Genomic DNA, 27,439 nt, shown 5'->3' with positions numbered 1-27,439 from the left:
TTCACTCTATCGGAATGTGGAGACCTTTTCATGACGCGTCATTTGTTAGGGTACTTAAATTGTAAACATTCTGCATGTGTTCTATCTTAACAGCTGACTTCTTCTAAAACATACCAGTTTTAGAAATATTGGCACTCGCCACTAAAAATGCAAAGTACTGGTTTTCTAAAGCTGCAGGGTACCCTTTTCAAAGCACTGTTTGGGAATTAAAACAGAGCCCTACTCTGAATTCACCTCAATCGCGGGCCAGTCCTACCTTTGTTTTTACTGTCTGACGGTGAATCTTGGTTGAAGACACCTTGCAGGTAAGTTAGCAGAAGGCAGTAGGAAATGTAGTGATGGAGTCTGGGGGCTCGTGGCAGATTAAAAGGTTCAAAACTAATACAAGGTTTCGAGTAGTTCAATGAAGAGACTTTTTTCTGATTGTGCACATTCTTATAGTTGTTTAGATTTTGGCTAGTATTTGAGCGCCTCTGTGTGTTCATTGCATAGACTTCAGATATTATTGTTTGATGTGATGAAAACCCTCACACTTAGGACTTTGTGGGGTTTTTTGTGGGGTGAAATCATTGCATGAGTTTTCTGAAACATAGTTACATTCCTACATTTCAACAGACTGTAGTCAGAACAATCTCCGATCTCTAGGCAGGACTATCTCTGAGTCACATATTTACTTTGTACATCAGCAAAACCTCTTGGTGAAATGACCATATAGCCTCTTCTGTTATGGCAGTGAACCTCGTCATAAACTGAAGCCCATTGACCAGTGTCTGTGTTTTATAACGATAAATAGTTAGACCTCAGCAACTTTAAAGGAAAAAGCAACACTTTCTGCAAGAAATGCTGACTTCAAAGGAGAATCCAATGGCATAGTTAGCTCCATAGCAGAGACAGTATTGTGGCGCATATTACGTGGATTATCTGCCAGATTTCAAATTTCCTCCCGAAAAATGATAGATATTGCACTGCCACCAAAATCTAAATCAGGCACTGTATCTTTCCTCTTAGAGATTAAAAACTTTTAGGATTCATTTAAAATGGGCATCGTGTATTTCAATTGATTGGGCAAAATGTGGCGTGTACCATAATTTTAAATAAAGGTGAAAAAACAAGAAATTTTCCTCCAAAAGGCTGGAGGTGAGACAAGTACGATAACAACTAAAACCACCTCCTCTGCTGGAGATGGTCGTAGGCCCAGGTAAAGCTGGATGTGAACAGGGCTTGGCCTATCACGCTCAGGTGTTCTACTAGGTGAGGTGGCAGGCGGATTGATCCAACAAATCATTGTCTGTGTGAAGATGTTTCCATAGATCTATCAAACGTCAGCGTCTAGACTGGACTGAGGCAGTCTGGGCAATCACCAACACCTCTTAGCCTCTACCGACAGAGGGTTCTTAGTGTTAATACAGCTATACGAAGACACAGGTTCAGTTTAAGTTTAGCTCTGATTTATCTGTTATCATATCCCCAGTGTCTTGGTGGTCATGCTAAGAAATATAAAACAAAAAATGACCTCCAATGTACCTGAACAAATCTTGTTCCATGTGAGGGAAAACACAGGGAACATAAGCTAACCTTGCTGCAAACAAGAGACTCCACTATTTCCTCCTTATTCTAAGTACCACAGTCCGATCAATTCCTGTGGTTAAATTTAGCTACAGGGTCAGGTAGGGTTCGTACCTGTAGCAGTGGGCGAAACTTGGCCTTATACCATCAACTTGATACTTAGCCACAGAGAACATAATGCACCAAAAATTATTAGATTGGGGGGGGGGGGGTAGGATTAGGATTTAGGGAAAGTGTGTAAGGTTAGGTTTGAAACCATTGTTTGGATTTGGGTTAGCGGAAATTATGTAGTTGGGATAATCTTTGGCGTTTTAGAATTAGTTGTTTCTCTACCAATTAGATTAGGTGGAATTCTAGAGGATTCAAAGCCCATAACTGCTGGAAGATTATTCTCTAGAGTCATTGTGCTCATGGCATAAATAATATTGCCAGTTTTGATGGCTGAACTACCATCCTTTCTGCCTTAATGGACATCCACATAATGTATTTGAGGCTTTGTGACTGGAGAAAATCCTGCTCATGACAAATATCCCTTATTTATTTCTGTTTATTTAGAATTATCAAATAGATTTTCGATGTCTTATTCCTACAAACTACAGATATCTTGTGAAGCTCCTCTTGTAATTAAAATTTTGTATCCCTTTAATTATCTGGGTGGCCTGCCATTACACTTTAATGGACATATTTATGAAACAGTTGTGACGCCCTTGCGCCATGAAATGGGGAGCAAGCGTGACGCAACTCTTAAGTTTGATTTATCAAGCCAAGCAAGGCCACCTTGCGCGGCTTGATAAAGCTAGAGTAAAGCAACACAGCGCAAATCACCGTGTTGCGTTACTCTGCCCCACGGAGGCGTTCCATAGGGGGAGAGTGGGTGTTCCCACACATCCACCCATGGATTTTGGTGTATTCCCAGATTTACCATCAGTGGTAGACCTAGTAATGTGTCAAAATGCGATTCCTCCCTAGGTGAGGCATAATGAGAACAAATATCTTTATTTCTCTGCGTTACTTACACTTTCTATGTGTGCTGCATTTTGCAGCATACATAGAAAGAGGAAATTGTGCTGGAAGGTGTCCCTTCTTGCACAAAACAATCCTGCTTACAGCGCAGGCACCCTTGCACCATGGTGCAAGGCAGCCTGCGTTGGCGCTAGGCAGCATATTGTACACCAGCGCTGGAAAATGCAGGAATGTGCCATATATTGTTAAGTGCAGCAAATTCCTGCCCTTTCACTATCGCGCAGCACAGGGCAGTAAGGTGACTTGCTGCGCTGCCTGATTATTTGTTAAATTTGCCCTTCAGTGTTTTATGCAAAAACTACAGGTGATGGACAGAATGCAGAACAATGTCATACATTCACCCCAGTACAGAGATCTGGGCCTAAATCCATCGTTTTTTTGCTCACCAAGCCATTCCAGTTTGAACCCAGCCATATGCAAATCAGTCTTGACCCTGTGCCTCATGGGAACAGTCCAAACCAAACTGCCAAGCCAGGTCCTCCCTGGACTGGAAACAAGCATCCACGGACCGGTTTCGGGCTTTCAGCCCTCATCAGCCTGGATAGCTTGATTCCAGTGGCATGGAGAGCATGGGACTCACGTCTGAGCATACCCGTCCCACTCAGGGTGACAAATGCAAAAACAACAGGTGATGGACAGAATGCAGAACAATGTCATACATTCACCCAGTACAGAGATCTGGGACTAAATCCATCGTATTTGTGCTCACCATGCCATTCCAGTTTGAACCCAGCCATATGCAAATCAGTCTTGACCCTGTGCCCCATGGGAACAGTCCAGCTCGAATTGCCAAGCGAGGTCCTCCCTGGACTGGAAACAAGCATCCAAGGAACGGTTTCGGACATTGTTCTGCATTCTGTCCATCAACTGTTGTTTTTGCATTTGTCACCCTGAGTGGGACGGGTATGCTCAGACGTGAGCATACCCGTCCACGCCACTGGAGTCAAGCTATCCTGGCTGATGACGGCTGATAGCCAGAAACCAGTCCTAGGATGCTTGATTCCGGTCCAGGGAAGACATGGCTTGGCAGTTCGGGCTGGACTGTTCCCATGAGGCACAGGGTCAAGGCTGATTTGCATATGGCCATGTCTGAACTGGGGTGGCGTGGTGAGCAAAAAAACGATGGATTTAGGCCCAGATCTCTGTACTGGGGTGAATGTATGACATTGTTCTGCATTCTGTACATCAACTGTTGTTTTTGCCTCTGTGTTTTATGCCTGGTCTTACCATAACCAATTGCATGGTTTCAAATGTGTTTGCTACCTAATTTCCTGGGAGTGAGAGTCTTGACATTCAATAAATAGATAACATTATAGAGATGTCAAACCAAATATATCTAAATGCTTTACATAATTTCATCTGAACACGTTATTACTGCTTTAATCATACATGTAAACAAGTTCTTAGGAGATCCCTCCAAATTTGAATGTGATGTCTAGCCTTACCAAGCCACACTTCTGCGAAACACCCCTGACCAAGCTTCTGTTCCAGTAACAATGACTCTCGTGCAACTTCCCATGCATCTTTAGCCAGTCCGAAAGTTTGTGGGGTGTCATTCGAAGCAATCACAGTTAAGTTAGAACACAAACCATCAGCTTTCTCTGCAGAAAAGGAACATTAATGAAAGAGATGCTTACAATCTACATTTGAGCATGCACGGCGAAAGATGAAAGGTGGCATCCTTTTTTCCCTAGAGCTGCGTTCACTTTATTTTCAAGCACTCATGCTGGTGGATTGAAGTTGCTGAATTATACTGCAAGCCAATTAAATATTACTATTTTTTTTAAATATATAAAATATTTAGTATGCTGTTCAGATAATTCTTTGAAATAGGATTCTCTATGACACCATTTTGAGATTTAAAAATAAAGTGTGCAGCAAAACACATTGTGTCAGTCTTATCCTTGTGATTGACAACCCGATGCGCCTCTGCTCAATCCTACTTCGGCTTCTTGACCACGCATGCCACCTTCCATCTTCCACGTCGTCCTCCCATTGACTGGAAGGTTAGTTTAAGAAATAGATGCTTCTCCGTACCCATCCATACTTCCCCAAACTGCCCATTTCCCAGTCGCTTGATCAGTTGCAGGGACTCTCGTGGAATTTCCCAAACATCTTTGGTTTTGACAGACAGATCAGTAAGCCTTGGCATCCCTTTATGGCATGGGACTACTAAGCGGCAGCAAAGACCAGCAGCTCTCTCTGACAAGCCAGAATGAAGGCAGCAAATGGCGAAGGAGGAAAAAACAGAGAGAAAGAGAAGCGTAACAAGAAACAACACGTTAACAGCAAGCTTCATAAACCAATGACACTTGCAAAACCTTTACCTCCATCAAGTACATTGGCAGCACGACATAAACATCTGTAAAGGTTAGGAAATGAAACAACAAAACACAAATACAGTACTGAAGCACAGTTTATTGGTTATTATCTCCTGGATCCTGATTGAAAATAGACTTTCCCACCAACACTAGTTCAAAATTCACGAGTCCTGTGTCAATTTGCACCTAATCGCTTAAGTATGTCCTTGCTGTGACCTCTAAAGTAGTTGTGTGGCTTCTTTAAACACCATATAGGTGCAATAGATAAAACAAATTTTGAAATTTCCTCCTTTCCAATCATCTTATATGTCTGTCTACGGTACAGGCTTGCGACAGTGTGTCCACTCGCAGGTCAACTTGTGTTTGAAAATGGTTTGTTTCTACGTCAGTCTGGATGATCGTACAAGTTTTCATCTCTCAGACTGTTGACATTTTACCCTACTATTGCAATTATCGTCCAACCTCCCTATTCCCTGTCGCGGCTGTGTTAGGAGTAAAAAGCCTGGTCCGAGTTACTCCATGTTGAAAGTACCCTTTTCTGGTTCCTCAGCACAAACTAGCTTCTCCAGAACACTCCAGATGAGTCTTTGATGCTAGCTTCCCGTGTCTGAGTGAAGATTTTGCCTCTGCTATTCCAGCTCTGTACTTTGACCTTGCACGGAATTTGTTCAGAATATCTACATATCTTTCCACTCTGAGCTTCCCATTCTTTCTCTCTAGGTTTTATTGGAGCCTCTTCTCCTGGTGTTTGCATTCTTTGTTTCATAAGAGGTCTGACTGCATCTTAGCTCAATCACTGAATTATGGAGAGACCTATGAGTATGGGTTCCATACAGACGGTTATGTGAGTACGTTAGTTGCTTCTGCACATTCCATTTTAGGTGTTCACACTGCTATACATCTCTAGATCCACACAATTACCTCAGTTGTTTATTTTCATGAGTATCTTAGATGTATAATTTTAATAAAAGTCAACTGTGGCAGCATTTGCAATGCACCCTTCACCTAACTGGGTATTTTGGCTAGAGTCTGTCATTTGATTTATTCTGTATATTTGGTTGACACTGGACCGTTGAAGCAATTGCTCCTTGATGGGCTGTTTTTTATCTTCATAAATAATGCTTGCTTCTCTATCTAGTCTACTTCTATATAACCTTACAGTATGGCTTAGTACAGACACAGTGCCCATACACTAAAGTAGCCATTTCTCAGCACTGGGTAAATAAACACAACTTTGTAAGCTTTTGAGCTTAAATACAAAGACTCAACTATTTTATGTAGCATTTAATTCACATATTTTTAGGAGCGATCAGGGGGCCTGTCTCTCTATATGCAGAAGAAGACCCAGTGTGTACTTTTATATGGCAACCATTTTACTGACAAATGTGTCATTTGGCACCCGTTATAATTCTTTGGTGAGGTGTTTTTTATTTCAGCAGATATAATATCTGCAAATGCTTTTGAAGTAGACATACTTAAAAACAAGTCCCTGTGCTCTGAAGGTTTACATTTTGATTAAGGCCAGTGGCGTAGCGTGGGGGGTCCACAGAGGCGGCTGCCCCGGTGCAAAATTATTAGGGGGCGCAAAGTTTTCAAAGAAAGTATTGCGCCCCCTAACCCTTGGACAGTTTGCACTTTCTGAACTAATGGTTCACGGGTAAGGGGGCGCAATACTTTCTTTTAAAATGTTGCCCGGGCACTGGCAACCCACGTTACGCTGCTGAGTAAGGCCATCAAACTCTAGAGGAATTCATGATGAAATCCCTCTGTTTGCAGCAGTCATTATGATGTCCTTGATACACAAAGACACAATCAATGGGCTGTTTTTATCAGTTCTCATCATTGTGGTTACAAAGGGCGTCTATCATCCTGCAGCAGTATGGCAGCCATGTTTGCGGTACACGTCAAAGAAAACAGAGAACAATAACGTCAACACTTGATTTGAAAGCCATAACAGCGCACCATTTAAAGGACGTTCCCTACTTTGAAAAGTTGTCAGCAACTTGTCAAGCTATTTCGATTCAGAAATGTGCTAAAAGGCTGAAATAAATACACTACTTGAATATTTCAGATTGAGGAATGATTGACAAATTAACTGGGTAGGGTAGTTCTTTGGGTATGATTGCTACATGTAAGTTAATGATTCTTGTTTAGTGACAAATCAGAATTCGTTAAGTTTGAAATTGACAAGTACACATTTAGACAAAGGAAGAACATTCAACACACTCAAGATGGAGGCGGTAAGAGTGCTTGACAAAACGAAACTGAAGGCAATACCATTCAACACAGACGACAAAGACGTGTAGAAGGACACACTCGCGATAACTCAAACAGGTCCTGTGTAATCTATAGGACTCGCCACTGCTGTCCACAGAATCCCTGTGGACATTCGACATTTTATAAATTACAGAACCTTCCTTTGGGACCACTTCACTGATTTAAAGAGAATAGTGATGCATTCACATGCTCTACAGGCCATTGACAGTGACTGAGAATGGAATGCTTGTTTTAACTACACCTAAAGAAGAGACACTGTGCCCTCCATCTAACTCCCTCCCTCCATCACCAATGGCAAGATCACACTTCAGTGCGGACAAGACACTGGTTAGAGCACAACATGACAATGAGAACAACACTAGAATGCAACAAAGCAAACATAGCCGTTCGGAATGTCCGCAGGACCCATTCCCACCAAATGCTTTAATGAGAAACATTGGTCATCACAAACAAAACTAAAAACAAAACAGAAAAACCGACTGCCACTCTCTGTTCAAGGTAAGCAATAAAAGTGAAGGACTGACTCTCTATTCTTATTTCCACATCCGCATATCTTGATGACATAACTATCAATACATATTTTCAAGCCACGTAGATGAGGGATTAAGAATAGTAAATCCATCCTTACCTCTATATGCTTACTGTGATGACATAGTGGTATTCGATTTCTACAGGAATTCCTAATATCCATGACCTCTAAATTCTGATGTACAACCTATGTTCAAGGACATGAGTTTGTAGTAAGGTAACTGCTATACTTGCTTACGTATGATTATGCCGCATGAGAACATCAGTGGCTTGAGAGATGGTTCTAGTTAAAAAAATTGCTTTTGACAACATGTGCCTACAGCTTTGCTAGTGTACTGGTTTATCTCATTGGTAATTTCCCAAAATATTTTTGGGGGCTAGGAGACACTGTAGTAGGTAGAGTAGCCCTCTGCTTAAAGCAACAATTTACCAGGCGTGGAAGACACTCTGGAGGAGGGGCACTTAAAAAAAACACATTCTACCCTGAGAGCGCAGTCGTGTTCCACTGAAAACTATTTGTATCCCACTCACGGGCTAAATTTAAGAAAAAAATCTCAATGCAACAACATACAATGATCCGTAACTGCCATTAAAGTCTAAAACATGAGCAGAAGGCAGTGAAATACATTTTTTGTCTATAGCCACTTGATTTGGCCCATTCACAACTCCTTCATTCATGAACAAACGAAGATACTCTCATATATAAAATGCATTTTTTCAAGGGTACCTGAATAATGGTGAACCAGCTGCTGAAGAGTTTCAAACTGGGCCCGAGTTGTGATGTAGTAGCCGCCATTGTCGAGTTTACGTATCTTATAATGTTTTACGTGGTCTCCTTTCATATCGTCCCAGTCACGAATAGATAGTGAATAGGCACCTAAAAAAGCAGAACAATTGAAATAATTACAAACACAATCAACGCTGTGCAAAAAAACATAAAAGTTACCTGAATCATGATAATCTTCTGAAAAGGTAGGCTATACTATGCCATTTTGTTGAGGAAATAAAAACAACATATTACCAACCTTTGTACAATGGTATTTTTACAAAGGTTGGTAACACTTTGTTTTTATTTCATCAACAAAATGGCATGGCATACCACTTTTTTGCTAAAATAAAAACAAAGTATTGCTATGGAGGTCCAACTAGGCAAAACATAATACATCCATGATCACTGTATTAGACTGTAACTATGCATTTGTCAGAGCTATTAAAGTGCAGTTCTCTAAAATTGTGTTAATCAAAGGACTGTACTGGAATCCATTAAGTTGTGCACTGCCGGAGGACAGGTATTCTTTTTTTATACTTGTAGATTGATGGGAAGGGTTTTTTCAGAGAGTGGATGAGGCGTTGGCGGTATTTATTTTGTAATTTGCCTGTGGGGAAGGGTGAAACTGGAGAATGATGGTGTTGGGCAGTAGAAGGGAAATTTTTTTCAAATTCTTTTTTCACATGTTTGGTGCGGCTCCCTCATTAGGCCTCTGCCCAACGTGCATGTTGAAAGCATGTGCACATATGAGGGGTCTAAATTCAACATAAAATTCCCTCTGCAACCGATTTGATGTCACTCAGAAATGCTTGGTGCAAAACATCCCCTTAATTCACAGCTACCCATCTATAATATTCAAAGTTAATTTCAAGAATAGTTTTAATCTACAGAAGCACCATATGTTGTGCACCACATGAGAAAGGCAAAACGAACAATTGATGGACAGAATGCAGAACAATGTCATACATTCACCCCAGTGCAGAGATCTGGGCCTAAATCCATCGTTTTTTGCTCACCATGCCATTCCAGTTTGGACCCAGCCATATGCAAATCAGTCTTGACCCTACACCCAATGGGAACAGTCCAGCCCGAACTGCCAGGCTAGGTCCTCACCTGGACTGGAAATAAGCATCCTAGGACCAGTTTCGGGCTTTCAGCCCTCATCAGCCAGGACAGCTTGACTCCAGTGGCATGGAGAGCACGGGCCCCACGTCTGGGCATACCCATCTCACTCGGGGTGACAAATGCAAAAAGAACAATTGATGGACAGAATGCAGAACAATGTCATACATTCACCCCAGTAGAGAGATATGGGCTTAAATCCATCTTTTTTTGCTCAGCATGCAATTCCAGTTTGGACCCAGCCATATGCAAATCAGTCTTGACCCTGCGCCCAATGGGAACAGTCCAGCCCGAACTGTCAGGCCAGCATTCCGTCCATAATTTGTTTGCAAAGCACTTTTCACCCTAAGTGGGATGGGTATGCCCAGACGTGGGTCCCTTGCTCACTGTGCCACTGGATTCAAGCTAGCCTGGCTGATGAAGGGTAATACCCAGAAACAGGTCCCAGGATGCTTGTTTCCGGTCCATGGAGGACCTGGCTTGGCAGTTCGGTCTGGACTGTTCGCATGAGGCACAGGGTCAAAACTGATTTGCATATGGCTGGGTCTAAACTGGGGTGGCATGGTGAGCAAAAGAACAATGGATTTAACCTAGATCTCTTGACTGGAGGTGAATGTATGAATTATTCAACATTCCGACCATCATTTGTTAGCATAGCACTTTTCACCCTAAGTGGGAAGGGTATACCCAGACGTGGGTCCCTTGTTCACTGTGCCACTGGATTCAAGCTAGCCTGGCTGATGAAGGGTAATACCCAGAAACAGGTCCCAGGATGCTTGTTTCCGGTCCAGGGAGGACCTGGTTTGGCAGTTCAGTCTAGACTGTTCCCATGAGGCACAGGGTCAAGACTGATTTGAGTAAGGCTGGGACTAAACTGGGGTGGCATGGTGAGCAAAATGATGATGGATTTAACCCATATCTCTTGACTGGGGGTGAATGTATGATTTATTCAGCATTCCGTCCATCATTTGTTTGCGTAGCACTATACACCCTAAGTAGGATGGGTATGCACAGACGTGGGACCCTTGCTCACTGAGCCACTGGATTCAAGCTAGCCTGGCTGATGAAGGTTAATACCCAGAAACCGGTCCCAGGATGCTTGTTTACGGTCCAGGGAGGACCTGGCTTGGCAGTTCGCTCTGGACTGTTCCCATGAGGCACAGGGTCAAGACTGATTAGCATATGACTGGGTCTAAACTGGGGTGGCATGATGAGCAAAAGGAATCACTTACAGAATATCGACAATCAAAATATAGACCTGCGAGAATATCGCTGACCAAACATAGAACACCAGAAAATCGAATTCCTATCTACAAACAGGTAAGTACAAAAATATTGAATACAAAATATCGTTGTAAATAATATAGTTTGTTAAAATATCGAATTTTTAAATGTCTTAAAAGTAATGTAAAATTAATGAAATAATAAATATAATTAAGTAAAACATACTTAAAAAAAGTTAAATACCCTTAAAATTAATAAATAATGAATGTGATAAAAAAGAGAAATGTGCATTTTAATTTTTTAATACATATATATATTAACTTAATATTATTTAAAAAATTCAATATTTTAGCGTAATATAGCAGCTGGGTAAAATTAACTTTTCCCACTCCACTGAGTGCAACAGTAGGGAAAGCGTTGGATAGCGGGGGGGAGGTAAAAATTGCTATTCACACTCCAGTGAGTGTAATAGTAGGGAAAGCGTTGGATAGCGGGTAGGTAAAAATTACTATTCCAACTCCAGTGAGTGCAACAGTAGGGAAAGCGTTGGATAGCGGGAGGGTAAAAAGTACTAATCCCACTCCAGTGAGTACAACAGTAGGGAAAGCGTTGGATAGCGGGAGGGTAAAAATTACTAATCCCACTCCTGTGTGTGCAACAGTAGGGAAAGTGTTGGATAGGGTAGGGGTAAAAATTACTATTCCCACTTCAGTGAGTGCAACAGTAGGGAAAGTAATGATTTAATATTTAAATAAAAATAAATTATCAATACCAATAAAACATTTATTAAAATTAATTAGTAATAAGAAATACCTATTAATAATTAACAGTAGATTAATTATCAATACACAAAAATAATTTCAATAATTACTTCATTACAATTACATTTCTTCCCACCCTACTCCCCTATAAACCCACAGCCCGCTCCAAATAACAAATGAATACAATTAATATAATTATCAATTATTCAATTCATAAAAAATAATTGCCAATTAATAAAAATGAATGGCTAATTAATAATTCATTAACAATAAATTCATTTTTAATACCAATAAATAAAAATAAATAGTTAATTACAATTAAATTACTTCCCACCCTATTCCCCTATAAACCCACAACTCGCTACAGAACAAAAACGCTAAATTAAATTACAAATAATTAATAATTCCTAAAAATTCATAATACATTTACTATAATTGTATTACTTCCCACCCTATTCCCCTATAAACCCAAAACCTGCTACGGATTTAAATTACGCAAAAATTAAATAACATAAAATTCATTACTTTAAAAAAATTCAAACATACATTACAAACATATTATATACTTTTAACACATACACTAACACTCAAAACACTGTAAAAAAAAATCGATATTTTTAACAACTATATTATGACTGACAACATTATTAACTTCGATATTATAAAAATCGATATTTCTTACCTGAATTTCGATATTTTGCACCACTATATTTTCGCAATTTTATAGTCTGTTAATTCTATATAAAAAAATCAATATTCTGTTCAGCTGATATTTCTTTTTTGATATTGTGACTAGTTACCGAGCAAAAGAACGATGGGTTAAACCCATGTCTCTTGACTGGGGGTGAATGTATGATGTATTCAGCATTCCGGCCATCATTTGTTTGCGTAGCACTTTTCAACTTAAGTGGGATGGGAAAGCCCAGACGTTGGCCCCTTGCTCACTGAGCCACTGGATTCAAGCTAGCCTGGCTGATGAAGGGTAATACCCAGAAACCGGTCCCAGGATGCTTGTTTCCGGTCCAGGAAGGACCTGGCTTGGCAGTTCGATCTGGACTGTTCCCATGAGGCACAGGGTCAAGACAGATTTGCATATGGCTGGATCTAAACTGGGGTGGCATGGTGAGCAAAAGAACGATGGATTTAACCCAGATCTCTTGACTGGGGGTGTATGTATGATTTATTTAGCATTCCGTTCATCATTTGTTTGCGTACCACATGAGAAAGGGGCATGAGAGGAGACAAAATGGGCTGGCTAGGGGGCGTCCAGCCTAATAAACCCCCAAAATTCCCTGCGTGGGCCTTTATCTTCCATGTGCACAGGCATGACAAACTGTGCCATCTTTCAGGTCCACAAACTAGTCCCTTTTTGAAGGGTATTAAACTACAAAGGGAGATAGGTGGGGTAAAAAGCACTGAAGTCTAGAGAAAGGAAGTGAATAGCGCTTCACAAGTAAAACATGCATTAAGAAAGGTGCCTTGTGTGTTCTGCTCCTTACACAGACCAAGTCTCTACCCGAGTATTTGAAGCAGTGTAACAGTCGTTTCCTCATCCTTCATGCATGCAGTGGATGCATTTAATAGGATTATGAAAACTGCAGATTTTTTTTAATTGTTTCATAAATATCTTTTCTCAAATTTAAATATTGTACTGCACACAGTACCCATTCCGATACATATTCTGCGTGAAATAGACAGACTGAAGCACTTTCCCGCATGTAATACACCAGTTGTGCCTACAATATTTAGTTATAGGCTAGAGGAAAGGGATAGCATTGCTTGCCATCATGATTAAGAATAAGACAGAAAGCAACAACGTGTATGTGGCAACTTCATTTGTCCGTTTTTTTTCTGACTAATCCTATGACACACCCTTACAACCACTATCCTAATATAGGCAAAAATGCCAAATATTCGTGTTAGAGCAAGATTGACGCCAATGGATGTGCCCCATTGGTAGTTTTCAGCAGACAAAGGATCTTTTATGCCGGTGGGAAAAACATGGGATTTGCAAAGTAAAGCAATTGCTTGTATCAATGAAGATAGGTGTTTATCTGTGCAATACCAGTTTCTTGAACTCACAAACGAGTCAGATGAAATGTACTGATGCCGCTGAGTGGAAAATCGAAATGTGGGAAGCTCTTCAGAGATTGCAAATAAAATACACTTGCAATATATACATATTTTTAATTTATTATTTCTCTGTAGAAGATATATTTCTTTGTAGAGACTTTAGTGTTAGAAAAAACTCTCATCTTTCTCTCGTGTTAGAACGTTTGTCAGCCCACTGTAAAGAATAAAGGAAATAATGCACCAGGGTAGAGTGGGTGAGGAGGAGGATGAGTAGGGAACAAATCACCTCCTTGAGTTAACAAAATTCTGTAAAGAATGCCTTTTGACATCAATAACAGTGCAATGTTTATTTAAGGCACAGCGATGAAATGGTAAACCAAGAATAATTTAAATGAATGCCAGATTTCAAATAATGTCTGTGGGTGGTTAGCGGGAAATTCTTCAGTATGTCTTCTTTTTTTTTCCACAGGAGGCAAAGTACCAGAATGGCAAATTAGAGACCCTTGAAAATGTTTGTGTTATTGTTAGAGAGACACAAGCTCTAGTTTATCAATATCGATGAGAAAAGTCTAGTTGTAGTCAGAGATGGGTCGGGTTTGCCCAGACCCCTCCAGTGACGTTTCTAGTACAACACATACGACAAGGAACTGGCTGCTGAGTTTTAATATCTGCTATATATGCTCTCATACCAAGTGAAACATCTATCAAGGTCAAGAATGACCTTGGTACAGAATTGAGAAATGAAGAAAGGCGAGAAAAATCAATCAAGTTTCCATCAAGGTCTGAATGAACATGCTGCAGAAATGAGAAAGGAAGAAAGGTGAGAAAATCCTCAGACGGGAACCTCAGCTGGTTTTGAAATAATGAAACCAGAAATTGCAGAACCTTTACAGGGAGCAACAATTCTGCTGTGAGGGTTCAATGAATAGCTAAATACCTCTACTCTTGATGGACAACAGCCTCACATTGCTGGCACAATTCACTTTTCTACAAATATTTCAATAAAAATATTAAAAAAAAAAAAGAGGTGGTTAACATAGGCAAGTTGAAGATCCAGTTGATTGGCGGGTGTTCCTTTTACAAGATGCTACAAATTAGCCTAGATGGCTGTCCATTGAGAATGGTCCATGAAACGATGGGATCTTCCCTTGAGAGCTTGTTATATATACTGCAGTCTTCTGAACTCTTGAAAAGAGTTGATGAAGAGGGGAATTGTTTTTCAATTGAGTTCTCAAAAGGTATAATTACAAATGCTCTTAATGAGTGTGAAGGGGAACAAAGTAGTGTCTTTTTAAGGTGGCTCATTAGAGACAAAAAATTAACTCTGCCCTGACCGCTGAAATCAAAAATTGTAAAGCTGGAGAAGAGAAGCCTGTCTGCCTCCACGGCTTGCTGGGAACACAAACTGATCCTTCAACCGTCAATTCCCAACTTGTGCATGCGATTTTTTCCTAGGTTGCAGAAAGTCATCTTGTTTCCTGTGGAGAATATTAAAGCTCAAAGCTGCTGGTCCCACTTGCAGAACCCTCCCCCCAACACAGGAAGAAAAAAGAAACAAAAGTTCTTATGAAAAGGGTAGGTTGCTGAGGAAAATACAATTAGTCGGATACCTCCTTCGCCTCAGTCTGGCTTTATGTTCCGAGGAATAACCTTGTACAAAATGGGAGAGTGTCTTCTCACCATTTTGTGTAGTGAGAAGTGACATCTCACTAGGGTGTTTGGACAAAATATTGAGCCAAAAATATCATGTGGACTAAATATCGAGGATAAAAATACTCTGAAGGTAAGTTTCTATATGTAAAAAACGTTTTCTATACTTAAGTACCTTGATGATAGATATAAAAGTAGAGTAAAGGATAGTAAATCTATATTTACCTTTTGCACTTACCTTCTCGATATTTTGGTCCTCAATATTTGTGACACGATATTCTGTCCACAAAATATTTTTAGCTTCAATATTTTTTCAGACAACCCTCACCACATCAAAAGTAAACAGAAAATGTGAACTTCAACAAAGTTCATTGGTAGATACATTTCCCAAAAGACTTGAGATCACAAATTCAGGCAATTTTCATAACTTTAATAAGTACTTTAAATAGTATTTATAATAGTCATGGTACTGCTTTCATAGTTGTATGCAATGTGAAATGATCATAATTGGGAAAAGTATACTGAATTTCCAATAACGTTACCAGATTTTGAGGTGGTAATCACTGCACACTGTCAACCACAGGGCAAGATATAAGTAAAGCATAACCAACCTACCTTTGGTGGTCTCACTCTCACGTATGAGGTAAGTACCTCTAGGGTTTCCAAAGGATAACAGCTGCCTCTCAGCATCCTTTCGGCCAAGTTTGCCAAAGTACCACCTTTGGTAAAATACAAATAATATATTAACATACTGACAAACACATCAATATAGGTTTCAGAAGTGAACATTGAGGTCCATGTGCTAATAATGAAGAATGCAACAATGAATAATGATGTTCATGGAGACACATTATAAAGAAAACTGTACTTTAGACTCCTTAACAACTGTGAAGAAACCAGTATGAGGAACATCAGAATAAGGAAAATCTTTCACAACAATCCTAAACGTAACCTTAACTATCATCCTGAAAACAGCCGTAAATCTAAACCTGACACCACCCAGAAACCTAACTTCAAGTCTACATCTTACTTTAAACCTACCATGAAACATAATGTTAACCCTAAACCCTAATTCTTATCCTTACCCCTGTATCTTACCCTTACTCTAACCAAAACTGAACCATAACCAGAGGCCTAACCATGAACTCTAAATGAATGCATATATCAAACCTAAACTTTAAAATAATCCCAACAAAAACCCCATATTTCAAACAACTATCCCAAATCCTTTTGCCAGGGTAAACCATCCTTTTTTATACATATAGATCACCCCTAATGTAGGCCTAAACAGGCTGGAGTGCAATGTACTTAAACATTTGGACATGTACTATTCATGTTTACCTGTCATGATAGTGAAAACACTTAAATTAGTTTTTCACTACTGCAAGACCTACCTTTCCCATAGAATAACATTGGTTTCTCTACATTTAATAAGTGATAACTTTCAATTGGGAGCAAGTAGGAATGTTGAGTTTGGTATTCAAAGAATTATAATTTAAAACTCTCTTTAATTGTAAAGTCAGATTTGTTGTCACAATTATGAAAATGGCACTTTTAGAAAGTTTACAACATCAACAGTGCCACAACTGACAAATCCTTTCAACTTCAATTCATTTGTGACCACTTTAATCAATAAAGGTGGACACCATTTATACAGACAGTGAGACAAAGGGAGAATAGGTGTTGGCAGAATGGACCATCTCTGATATGATGAGCGGGAGGAGCTTTCACCTACCACACACTCAAAGGCTCAGTCAAATACACTCACAAATGGTTTTGACACTAGTCCTTTGTGATACTAGACAAGCTGTGGCCAGGACAGGGAGACAGAAAATTCCATGCACCTCCTGGAGTGGAAACCTCCAAACTTACTCCTACTCCAAAATGAGTACCAGGTATAAATATTGGATCCTCAGACCCAGCTCTTCAGTACACCTCTGGAATTGTGGAAGACTCAGACGGACTGCTGTGCTGATCCGCAAGAAGGACTGCTACTCTGTTGCCCTTCTGGCTGAATGAAAAGGACTCTACCTACATCTTGATCCCAGCATCACCAAAGTGACTCCAAGGGCTTGTTGCCTGGCCTCCTGATCAGAGCCTCAGGGACAGAAAAGGTTCCAACTGCCTTGAATCCAGCACCTGGACTCTATCTGCTGTGAGTCTTGCTCCCCCCCCCCCCAAGTGGTGCCACCCCAGTCCCAGAACCGTGGAAGTCAGGCTGAAGGTGCTCTGCCAGCTCAGTTGTGGTCCCAGCAGAATAACACAGCACAATGTTTCGAAATCGCTTTGAAACCCCACAGCAGAACTGCTGCATGACACATCCTCAACACAGGACCTCCGCAGCAGCTCGGAACCACTGTTGTGCTGCGCTTCTCGATGCAAGTCTTTGTATCAAAGCCCCGCAGCTCTAACTGGGTCCCTGTATCCAGCTTGCATTCCCTCGTGGTCTTCCTGAACTTTTTACTTTGTCCTGGTCCGCTGCAACCAGATAACCTGAGTTGTCGCTTTGTGCTTTTAGGCACTATTTTTATCAAAATCTTTACAATTGCATGTCTCCGGTTCTCCGGATTGGATTTTTATCACTTTGGTCTGAAATAATAAATCAAAATATACTCTTTCTTTCTAAATTGGTGTGGAATTTGCCTTGTGTTATGTTATCACTTTTATTACTGTTTGAAGTGCTGCATAAATACTTTACAAATTACCTCTAAGTTAAGCATGACTGCGTGTGCCAAGCTACCAAAGGGTTAAGCCAGCTTAATTTGGGGTTTACTTGTGACTTCGCCCTGACAGAAATTGTGGTTGCTGCTCGAGTAGGGTTTCAACCCCTCAACCAGTAACCCCATTTCCAACACTTAACCTTACCTTTACCCATGTACTTAAAATTACCCTGACTCGCAGCTAAACCCTAACTCCAGTCTTAATTTTAAACCTACACTCAATCTATCTAAAACCTTGACCTTAACTTAACTTACAAATAACTCAACAACAGACCTTAACCCTCCCCATCACATAATCCTACCATAGTCGTTTTCCGACATCTAAACCCAACCCCTAGCCCGGTAACCCTGACATTACGAAAAGGACGGGTTTCCAATGTTTGTTTTTTCAACACACCTCAAACCAAATATTTTCACGTTTCTTCATTTTATTTTCCCCATCTAAGGTTTCTTTAGTATGTCATTTGTACAGTATTATGTATTGATATATTCATTTGTACCTATGAAGGCTAACTTCAGTAAAGTTTTAACCTGGAGAAGGTTACAAAAATAATAATGAACAGCTGGGTGGAGGGAGCATGAAAGGGGGTAGTGGATTATGTTTAAGAACATGGAAGAGAAAAAGGAATGGGGTGGAACTTGAATCACTAAAAATCTTTTCTTGCCATTATTCCATTATAGCTGCTGTATTGATTCGAACTAAATGACCGATTAATCAGGTACTGTCAAGATAGTTCACTGGGCTGATAATGGATATGCACCTAGTGCTTGGTGGAGATCTGTAGGTCACAGATTTGAACCCTAGCCAGGACAAAGGCTGTCAATGCCTAATGTTTATATTAACATCTCTCCTAGCATCTCTTACTTGAAGTAAAAAGACAGAAGTAGTCATAACATATTTATATTTATCATTGTTGTTGATGTCATTCAAGATGTTTTCATAGTTAATAGTGTCTTCTACATTTTAGTACCAGCAGATTGTCTCATAAAAGCTGTGCGCTGACTATTAACAATTACTTACTATTTATTTTAATGATCATAGGAGCAACAAAATAAGCCTGTAATAAAATCGGCAGTGGGGTGACTGCTGTTAATTTGAAGGTACCTTAGCGCTTGTAAGTAGAGTTTGCTGTCAAAGAATACATTGTTTAATTGCATCCCCTTACTCAGTTGGAGTAAACCAAGAGAGGGGAAGTGCTCTTGCTTATTTCTGAAAAAGAAGGGCCTTATTTAGTCTGTATGACTGAGTATCCTGTCCTCCAAACTCTAAATAAATCCCCAAGATTTCTTAAGATTAAGTTAGTCTCCTGCAGTCACTGAAGGGAATCTCTGGAAGTAGTTGGTGATTTGTTAAGCATGTCCATGCGAATGTTGCCTTAGTACCTTATAGGACTGCACACTGGATTAATTAGCTTCTAGAAAAATAGGTATGTAACTTGCTCTGAAGCCAGGAAAAATTAGTCTCAAACAGTTCCATAAAATTATGAGACACTCAGTGCTGTAGGGGACTGGTATATGTACATGAAGTACTCAAATTGTGGGTGCGAATTGCGCACAAGATTTTTGTGGCCAGCCGGTCATTTTGCAATGCAACATACAACACATCACAAAATGTGCATGCGCAGAGGGGCACAAAGTTACCTGCCAAATACATATAAATTAGGCCGGCCGCTACTTGCAATCCTCTACGATTGGTTATGACTGCACGGATTTTGGCCTACAAGCAGTGGCGTAACAAAGGCCACTGCAGCCCCCGCAGTGAGGAGGGGGGCCCCAAACTCCAGGGGGCCTGAGAGCTCCTAAGTGAATCCGGAGAGGAGCCTATCTATGTACTTTGCAGGGGGTCCCCTCAAGTTTTGTTGCGTCACTGCCTACAAGGCCCAGCAGACCTCTATCCGTGTGCTAATATTCCAACTTTTTTTTTTATTGTGGCCTGACTCTTTTGAAAAAATAAGTTCTGCTTTTAAAAAATGTTTTCGTTTTTGGAAGACATACCTGGAGCGCCCGCATCCTCTTCTCCCTGAGGTAGCCTGACTTAATTCACAAATGGAAAATTGTCCCCTTTGTGAATCATATTCCGCCCCCCTTACTCCCCCCAGCTCGGTGTTGCTATTTAATCAGTGATTTGTGGCTGCAACTGCAGTGCCAAAAATAAAATAAAATTTACCTTATTGCCGTATCTCTCCATCTCTATTCCACTTTAGATGCGGACCAGAACAGGAAGCACCAAGCATCCCCTGAGCCAAACACAACGCTGCAATGCAGCGTTGTGACTGGTCTGAGCACCATGGTTCGGAGCTCAGCCAGGGAATGGGGGCCTGAGCATGTTCTCCACCCAGGCTTATATGCAGCCTGGGTGGAGAACATGCAAAGTGCGCATGACTCTTTGGCCAGCCCGAGAGTGACGACCAAACAGTCATGCACACTTAGAGTAGGCAAACCACTCTTACCCCAGCTCCTGTGTGAGCAGCCCAGCACCGCCCTGCCCGCAAAGGAGAAGGAACAAATAAAATGATAATAACATTGAGTTATTAGCATTTTATTTTTCCTTTAATTACACTGCTTAAAAGTAATAGGGCCACGCTCCTGCGCCTTAGCAAGGGAGCCGCCACTGACATTTATAATCCCTCCTAATTGCGATTTGGAATGAACTGCAACACCAGTTTTGACAGTCATAAACACTTTTCCAACATAAAACACTCTTTTGTGGTCGCAAAGTAGCAAATTTGTGTGTTGCAGGGTCTGTGACCTAGAAGGGTTTTGTGTATCTTCTTGTGTTTTTTACAAAAAAATTCTATACTGGCTCACTTTTTCTGTCTTATAATGCAAAGTACGTATTCCTTAATTCCAGGTACTACAAATCACCCTTGTGTTTGCTTTTTAAATCTGGGATTTTTGTATTCTCATTTTAAGGATCAGTGATTGAGAAGACTTTTAACAAGTGTCCTTTCCAGAATGAAGATGTATTCTCAAAATGTCGTAAATAATGTGGTGAATCTGCTGGGCCCTGATGGTGCAAGCGAATTATCCATGGCCTAATGACTCAAGTGCAAAAATCACACTGGCACAAGCAGGAAAGAATACGTTGATTATCTAATTAAAACAGAACCTCATATCCTCAAATATAAGTTTATCGTTTATGATGAGTCCATTTGTTTAAATTCTTTTTGGCAGGCATTTTCACACAATATCTAACTGCAAACTGCATTGTCTCCATGTGCATGTGTGAATTTAATGGGGCCGTCGAATAAATGATGTCACAATACATCTTAACCCCCTCGGTGCTGATGACTGCTCCCGGTCGTCATCAGTTACGGTGTGTGTGTGCTGATGACGGCGTGAGCCGTCATGACCACGCCCGCGATCGGAATATGCCGCACAGGCGCAAAATTCCGGCCGCAGCCAGGGGGTTAAAACCCAAGCTGACCTCATCAACCAAAACAACATTCTAGAACTGTTGCCGATCGATAGAGATGCAGGAGGACTATTCGTTCTGTTGGCAGGATGGCCCTTTAAGGTGTGAAATTGGCATTGGAGGCGGGAGCTAATCCTTAACAGTGTGAGCTTCTGCATTCTGAGCCACCCCAATTCGTATGAGCATGTGAGAAGGTAGCTCTGACGTCATAGCCATTCAGTGCTTGGGATCTGTGCTCATGGTTTGACATTAAAGTGGGCACTTGGCCACTAGGAACTGACCTGGCGCGGAAACACATATTGGCTAGACTTCTCAACACTGTTTCAGTGGCCATATTACGCAGCATGCCTGACCCCATTCAAATTCCAAAGCTATGCTGTTTCTGGTAAATTAAGGCAATATTTACATATGCCATGCACATGACAAACGTGACCTATGGACCCTTTCTACAACCTGGAATGCGTAGGTGCACCTCGTGTGCAGCCATATTTCCCAAGAGGTGCAGTATGAGCCCAGAAAAATAAGGTAAGTGGTCCTTCTAGTTTGCGAGCACTTGTTACAAAGGGAAATATTTTGCACACTCCTATCACCTGGGGAATTGGAGGGTCTTACCACTGCTACAGCAGGCCTGGTATCCATTAGCCTTTAGTGGAGCCGGGGAGCGCCGGTGCTCCAGAGCAGCGATGGATCGACAGCAGACTTGCTACAGATTTTTAAATTTACTACAACTGACATAAAAAGAGCAATAGAAGAAATACTACTAACATAACCCAGACCTGAGTGTAGCACAGAAACCATTTATTGCTGGGGGACAGTATTACTCCACTCCATGCCTCCACCCACAATGGGCACAGAGAGGCTTGAGAGCTGGATTAGCCATTCTGCCACTCTAGCTTTTTCCAGGTGGGCTGCAGGCTAAGGGGGGTGCTGCCAGCGCAGGTTGGACTGCAATGACCCATCCATGCCCTCAAAGCCGCGTTCTAGTTGTGGCCTCCCACATAATGGGGCTGGTTTGGTCACTTTCATCAGGGATGTATTTGGTATCTAGTCTGGGCCTTACATTGATTACCCACTGACATTGATGATACAATCCATGACCTTGGCCACACATTGACTGGCATTCTGAAAGGTTTAAATTATTTTTCTCCTGATAAATGGTACGAGTTGCCCAAAACGCACAGAATCTCTAATCTGACATCGAAACATATCTAAATATTTGAAATTAAAATGTTGATTGCTTTGAATGGAATAAAAGGATTTTCGACTGGAGAGAGGCATATTCGTGGCTATTATAACGTATGTGTGGTGTCCTGCCTGGACTGCGGAAAGTTGTAACCCCGCGAATGTATGGTTTTAATTACCTACTAGGGGGTCAAGGCCAATAGGATTACACTCATGTCTTAAAACATCGAAATTGAGCTTGTTTAATGCGGGAGCGAGGAAGATAATTCTTTTGCATACATACATAGCAGCAGAGAAATTACGATCAATACCTTTTATCTGTAGACTAAAAAAGACCAATCATTTTTAAAAAGTTCTGAAATGATACATTCTATTTTCAACTTAGTTCTTCTTCCTAATGACAGGTCCCACTCCCCAAGGTATAATACCAGAACTCTGAGTTTTAAATATTGTGCTACATAAACACTGTAGCTAGAATATGGACTACCAAAATAAGGTGACGGTAAATATATGCAGTAAAGCCTAGATTTACTATTCTTACCTCTACATAAATGTAAATTATTATATATGTACCTTTAATGCATGTAGGTGTGGAGTGAAGAATAGTAAATCATGGATTAAGGATACAGACAAGTTAAACAACGGAAGTGATGCAGCCAAACCTTGAGGTACACCTCACTTGCAGGGGTGTGGCTTACAGTGAAATGGTGGTATTGCTGCAAAGAGGGTTCTTCTGCCTAACAATGGCTGAACCCACATTAGACAATTTTAGTAAAAGAAGAGCTGTAAATAGTAGAGCCATACCCTCCATCTTGACAATGTGAATGTGTGAATTTAATGGGGCCATCGAATAAATGATGTCACGCTTTCCCAATAGAAGCTAGGAACCAAATTATTAACCCCTTCGACGCTCATGACGAGCTCAGCTCGTCATGAGTTACGCCTCTCGTACGCTCATGACGAGGTGAGCTCGTCATGAACCGCGGGTTTTTTAAAAGTGCCGCGTACAGCGGAAAAACGCTTAGCACGCATGCGGTTAAGATGAACAAAACTACCTTATACGTAGGGGAATCTAAATATTTGCGAGGAACCAAATAGCTAAAATCAGATGTAGATATTATTTGAAATGTACAACCTGTCTTTACACAGTCATGTTGGCCATTAATTACCAGCTTCATTTTATCATTTTTTAGTTGTGTGGTCCATATCTGAAAGGTACGCTGTTCATGCCAAGCTGACCTCCTCATTAATAAAGTTGTCTACTTGCGCTTCTGAAATCAGAATATTCGAACAAGAACAAAATGGAAGGGAAACCTACTCCTCTGCCTGGATGGAGTCAACGGGGGCCACATAGTTGCTGGGAATGTATCCTTTTCCACCAGTTGTCAAGGAACGTGCTTCCCACCAATCCCCTTCCCTGGAGCATGGGCAAGAGAGATAGAAATAGAGAAAAAAAGACAAAAAGAAAGGTGCATTAATTAGCATCATGAGTCAAATTTGTACAGAAAGCATATTCAATCAAACATAGTCCAAAACAAAAACTTTCAGAAGAAGTTTATTAACAGATGACAGTTATCATGACAAAAAAAAGATATCGCAATAGCATCAGTGCATCTTCATTAGGGCACTTTTGTGACGCGTATGATAACTACTATCCTGCTGGCCTTAAGGAACAGGTGTTGCTCAAGCCCACAGGGAGCAGCTGCTATTAGGATAGTAGACAATTTATGTATAATTTTGGTATTTTTTTCTGAATAATTCACCACACACTTTACATTGCTTCCATCAACAAATTGCATTAAGGTAATCTTAAGAGGTGTTAATAGATGTAGCTGAATTGAAGATAGTTCACAGAAAACCTTATGAAAAATTGAAACAAGGATGAAAAATTGTAGAGAATTGCAAATGTTTTTTAAAAAATAATTCTGAATATTTTTCAGAATACCCACTCTATTTGCATGACAGTTCAATCTTAGGTGCTGGACCAAATAATATCACTAAATAATGTACTTTATTTTATAGTCTAAATCAGTGTATGTCCAAAATTTAAGAGAACATTCCCTCACTTTTCATTAGTGGGCAATATATAGGATTTTAGATGGAAGTCCATGCTTGCTTTATATAGTACTACACAAAAAACAATGATGATGATAAGTATGAAGATGATGATGATGATGACGGTGGTTGTGGTGGTTAACCCAACACAGTGGACATGATGTTCCACTCCCCCTGGGGAAGATTCAATACTATCATTTTCAAGTTAAACTCACAGAAGTTGTAGAAGTTGTAGGCAGCGACATTAATATATTAAAGTGGAGGGCAACATCTCCATGATGGTTGGAGTGGTTCCTTCAAAAACAACTCAAAGAATTTAGAAGGCTTATTGACTACCAATCGATAAGAAGGTTGGGATGAGTCATAGTCAATGAGTTGCAAATCACCTGGTGGCTTACGGTGAAAGCATTCAGAATTGTATGCGAATGTGGAACCCCCACATATCTCATTCGCTGATCAGTTCGCACAGACACTCAGTGAAAGAAGGGACGTCACAGGGACCCATGCATGATATAAAATATATGTGCTGTCTCCTTGGAACTACTTTCCACTCCCATTAGGACTCATGTTCCTCTGGCACAAAGAAAATATCTGGACGCTCAATCAGAGCCCTCATACAATGGTGCTGTAACGCTAGACGGTAAATATCGATACTGCAGGAATTCTTTTTTCCCTGCATGTGGTACTACCACATCATTATGAGTTCTACAGATCTTAATGGGAGCAGATGCAATCATGCTTCAAAATTCTAAATATTGCAGATTTTGCCTGAACACATTTTCCAATTTTTTTCCTGGCGAAATTTGTGCAGGGAATATTGTTGTGTGTTTGCACCAGTAATCCCACATCATGTTGAATCCCTCTTTTTCTCCCATAGTGGGATTACCGGCCCGAATATGGGTGCTGATGTTTCATGCCACAGCCCTCACTGTCAGCATAAATCTGTCCTACAAGTTCTTCTTGATCTTCCCTACCACCTACACGCACCTCGCTCATAAACGCTACCATAAACTGAAGTGAAGTAATTTATACCCTGGTGCTAGTGCAAAAACAGTCCCAATGGTAAGTGAGCTTTTTTCTGAAATGCCTGAATCATTTGGTATTGCAGTTGTGCTGTATTACAGATGCAATGGCAAAGAAGTCACCAAGAGGCACACTGACTATGCGCCTATAAGAGGTGGTGCAAAAGTCAGGGCATCCTCCAAGCATGCCCCTAGTACCACTTTGTTTCTACAAAGGTATGTATTGATGATTGTATTATTACTTGAGGTGAGAGAGACAAGCTCATGTAATAATAATATTACCTAAAGCAGTCTCTAGGATAGACCTAAAAAAGCATAAAGTTAGAGAGAAAATACAGATGATACAATGCTCAGATGAGGTTAGAAGGGAAGTGCAGACAGTCAAAAGGTTTTGTGTTACAGGAAAGGGCAGATTCCTCCCCTACAATTTTCCAGGACAGGAGGGTACTATGCTAATTAAATTACATACACGTAAGTAACCACACTCTGCCTACTGACTGGAATTTGTTGTCATACAAGATGCAATATTATGGTCACTATTCTTTATACGAACCCAGTTGTTATATGACAGTGTTTCAAAATATTGCATATTAATACATATGGGAATTCCTTACGAAAGGGGGTATCAAAAAATTGAGAGACAATATGAAGAGGCGAACAGTAATTTCGCAATATTCCATTTTTTTTAAAAATAAAAAATTCTTGAGCCATAAATTTAACACACTACAGTACAATCAACAAAGAAAAAGATGGGGAAAAAAGGAAGAATAGGTGAAACATAGATTGTACATGAATTATACATTGACGTTGGAAATGTTTACTTCACATAGTTTCAATCCTTAGATGCTTCTGTCATAGTTGGAAAATAAAAATAATATAAATAAACACGGTATCGGAGTAAAGATGAAATACAAAAGTACAAAGAATAACAACAATTTTCCATTTTTTAGGATTGACATATATAAAGTGACAGTGCCCCATTAATCCCATTGGAGGCTAGCCCAAATCCTATTAAATTTAAGCAAGGAGCAAGACCCTCTGGCCTTAGCCAAAGCAAATTCCATCTCATACACCTGCCAGAGCTGAACCCAAACTTCACCAACATTTGGACCAACATTGTTGATCCAGACTCTAGCTATACATAGGGCACATCCCATGATGATAGTAGCTAAAAGATTCGCATACCTTACATCATCACATTTGATCCCCTGGAATATTTCTTTTTCAGTAAGCTCAAAGTTTTGGCCGATAAGTGAAATAAGGGTATTAGAAACCTCACTCCAAAATATTTTAAGCCTGGGGCAATCAATAAACATGTGCCTTAAGTCTGCAGCAAAGAGTTGGCATTTCGGACAGAGTGACTTAATAGAGGGTCGAGATACAGCCCATTTAGCAACAATCGCCAGCAATTTGAAATTACAACAGCATGTACATTGTCGGATGCTGTTGTAATTTCAAATTGACAGAAGTTACAGCCCTGTCCAGTGCACCCATTGACTCCTGTATTTCCTCAGCCGTTATATCGACCCTAAGAGTCCGACTTAGTTTGGTAGCTATCTGTATGCTATCATCATTAGCTGCAGCAAGAAATTTCTGATAAACAGCGCAAATTGCGCCTCGGCCGGAACTCATGTATATTCTCAACAGTATTTCCGATGGATTTGGCGTAACTAATAGCTTTTGACCGCTGACAAAAAATCCCTGATTTGTAAGTACTTCAAAAAGGTATTC

At 40.5% G+C, this 27,439-nt stretch overlaps 1 protein-coding gene across 4 annotated transcripts in view; it reads right to left on the bottom strand.

Moving 5' to 3' along the window:
- The window catches only part of FYN (FYN proto-oncogene, Src family tyrosine kinase), a 541,378-nt gene that overhangs the window by 103,676 nt on the left and 410,263 nt on the right, over positions 1–27,439 (bottom strand). For 2 of the 4 annotated variants that reach the window (XM_078649135.1, XM_078649136.1), the window contains 4 exons: positions 23,950–24,048; positions 15,930–16,033; positions 8,443–8,592; positions 4,035–4,190 (listed from right to left, as the gene is read on the bottom strand). In XM_078649135.1, the coding sequence (XP_078505261.1) occupies positions 4,035–4,190; positions 8,443–8,592; positions 15,930–16,033; positions 23,950–24,048 (509 nt within the window). Of the gene's footprint in view, positions 1–4,034; positions 4,191–4,626; positions 4,792–8,442; positions 8,593–15,929; positions 16,034–23,949; positions 24,049–27,439 lie in introns of all 4 variants that reach the window. The other 2 variants (XM_078649133.1, XM_078649134.1) reach the window with 1 other exon arrangement.

Source organism: Lissotriton helveticus, chromosome 6 (genome assembly GCF_964261635.1).
Source record: "Lissotriton helveticus chromosome 6, aLisHel1.1, whole genome shotgun sequence".
Classification (NCBI taxonomy): domain Eukaryota; kingdom Metazoa; phylum Chordata; class Amphibia; order Caudata; family Salamandridae; genus Lissotriton; species Lissotriton helveticus.
This window is presented reverse-complemented; position numbering and strand designations above follow the sequence as displayed.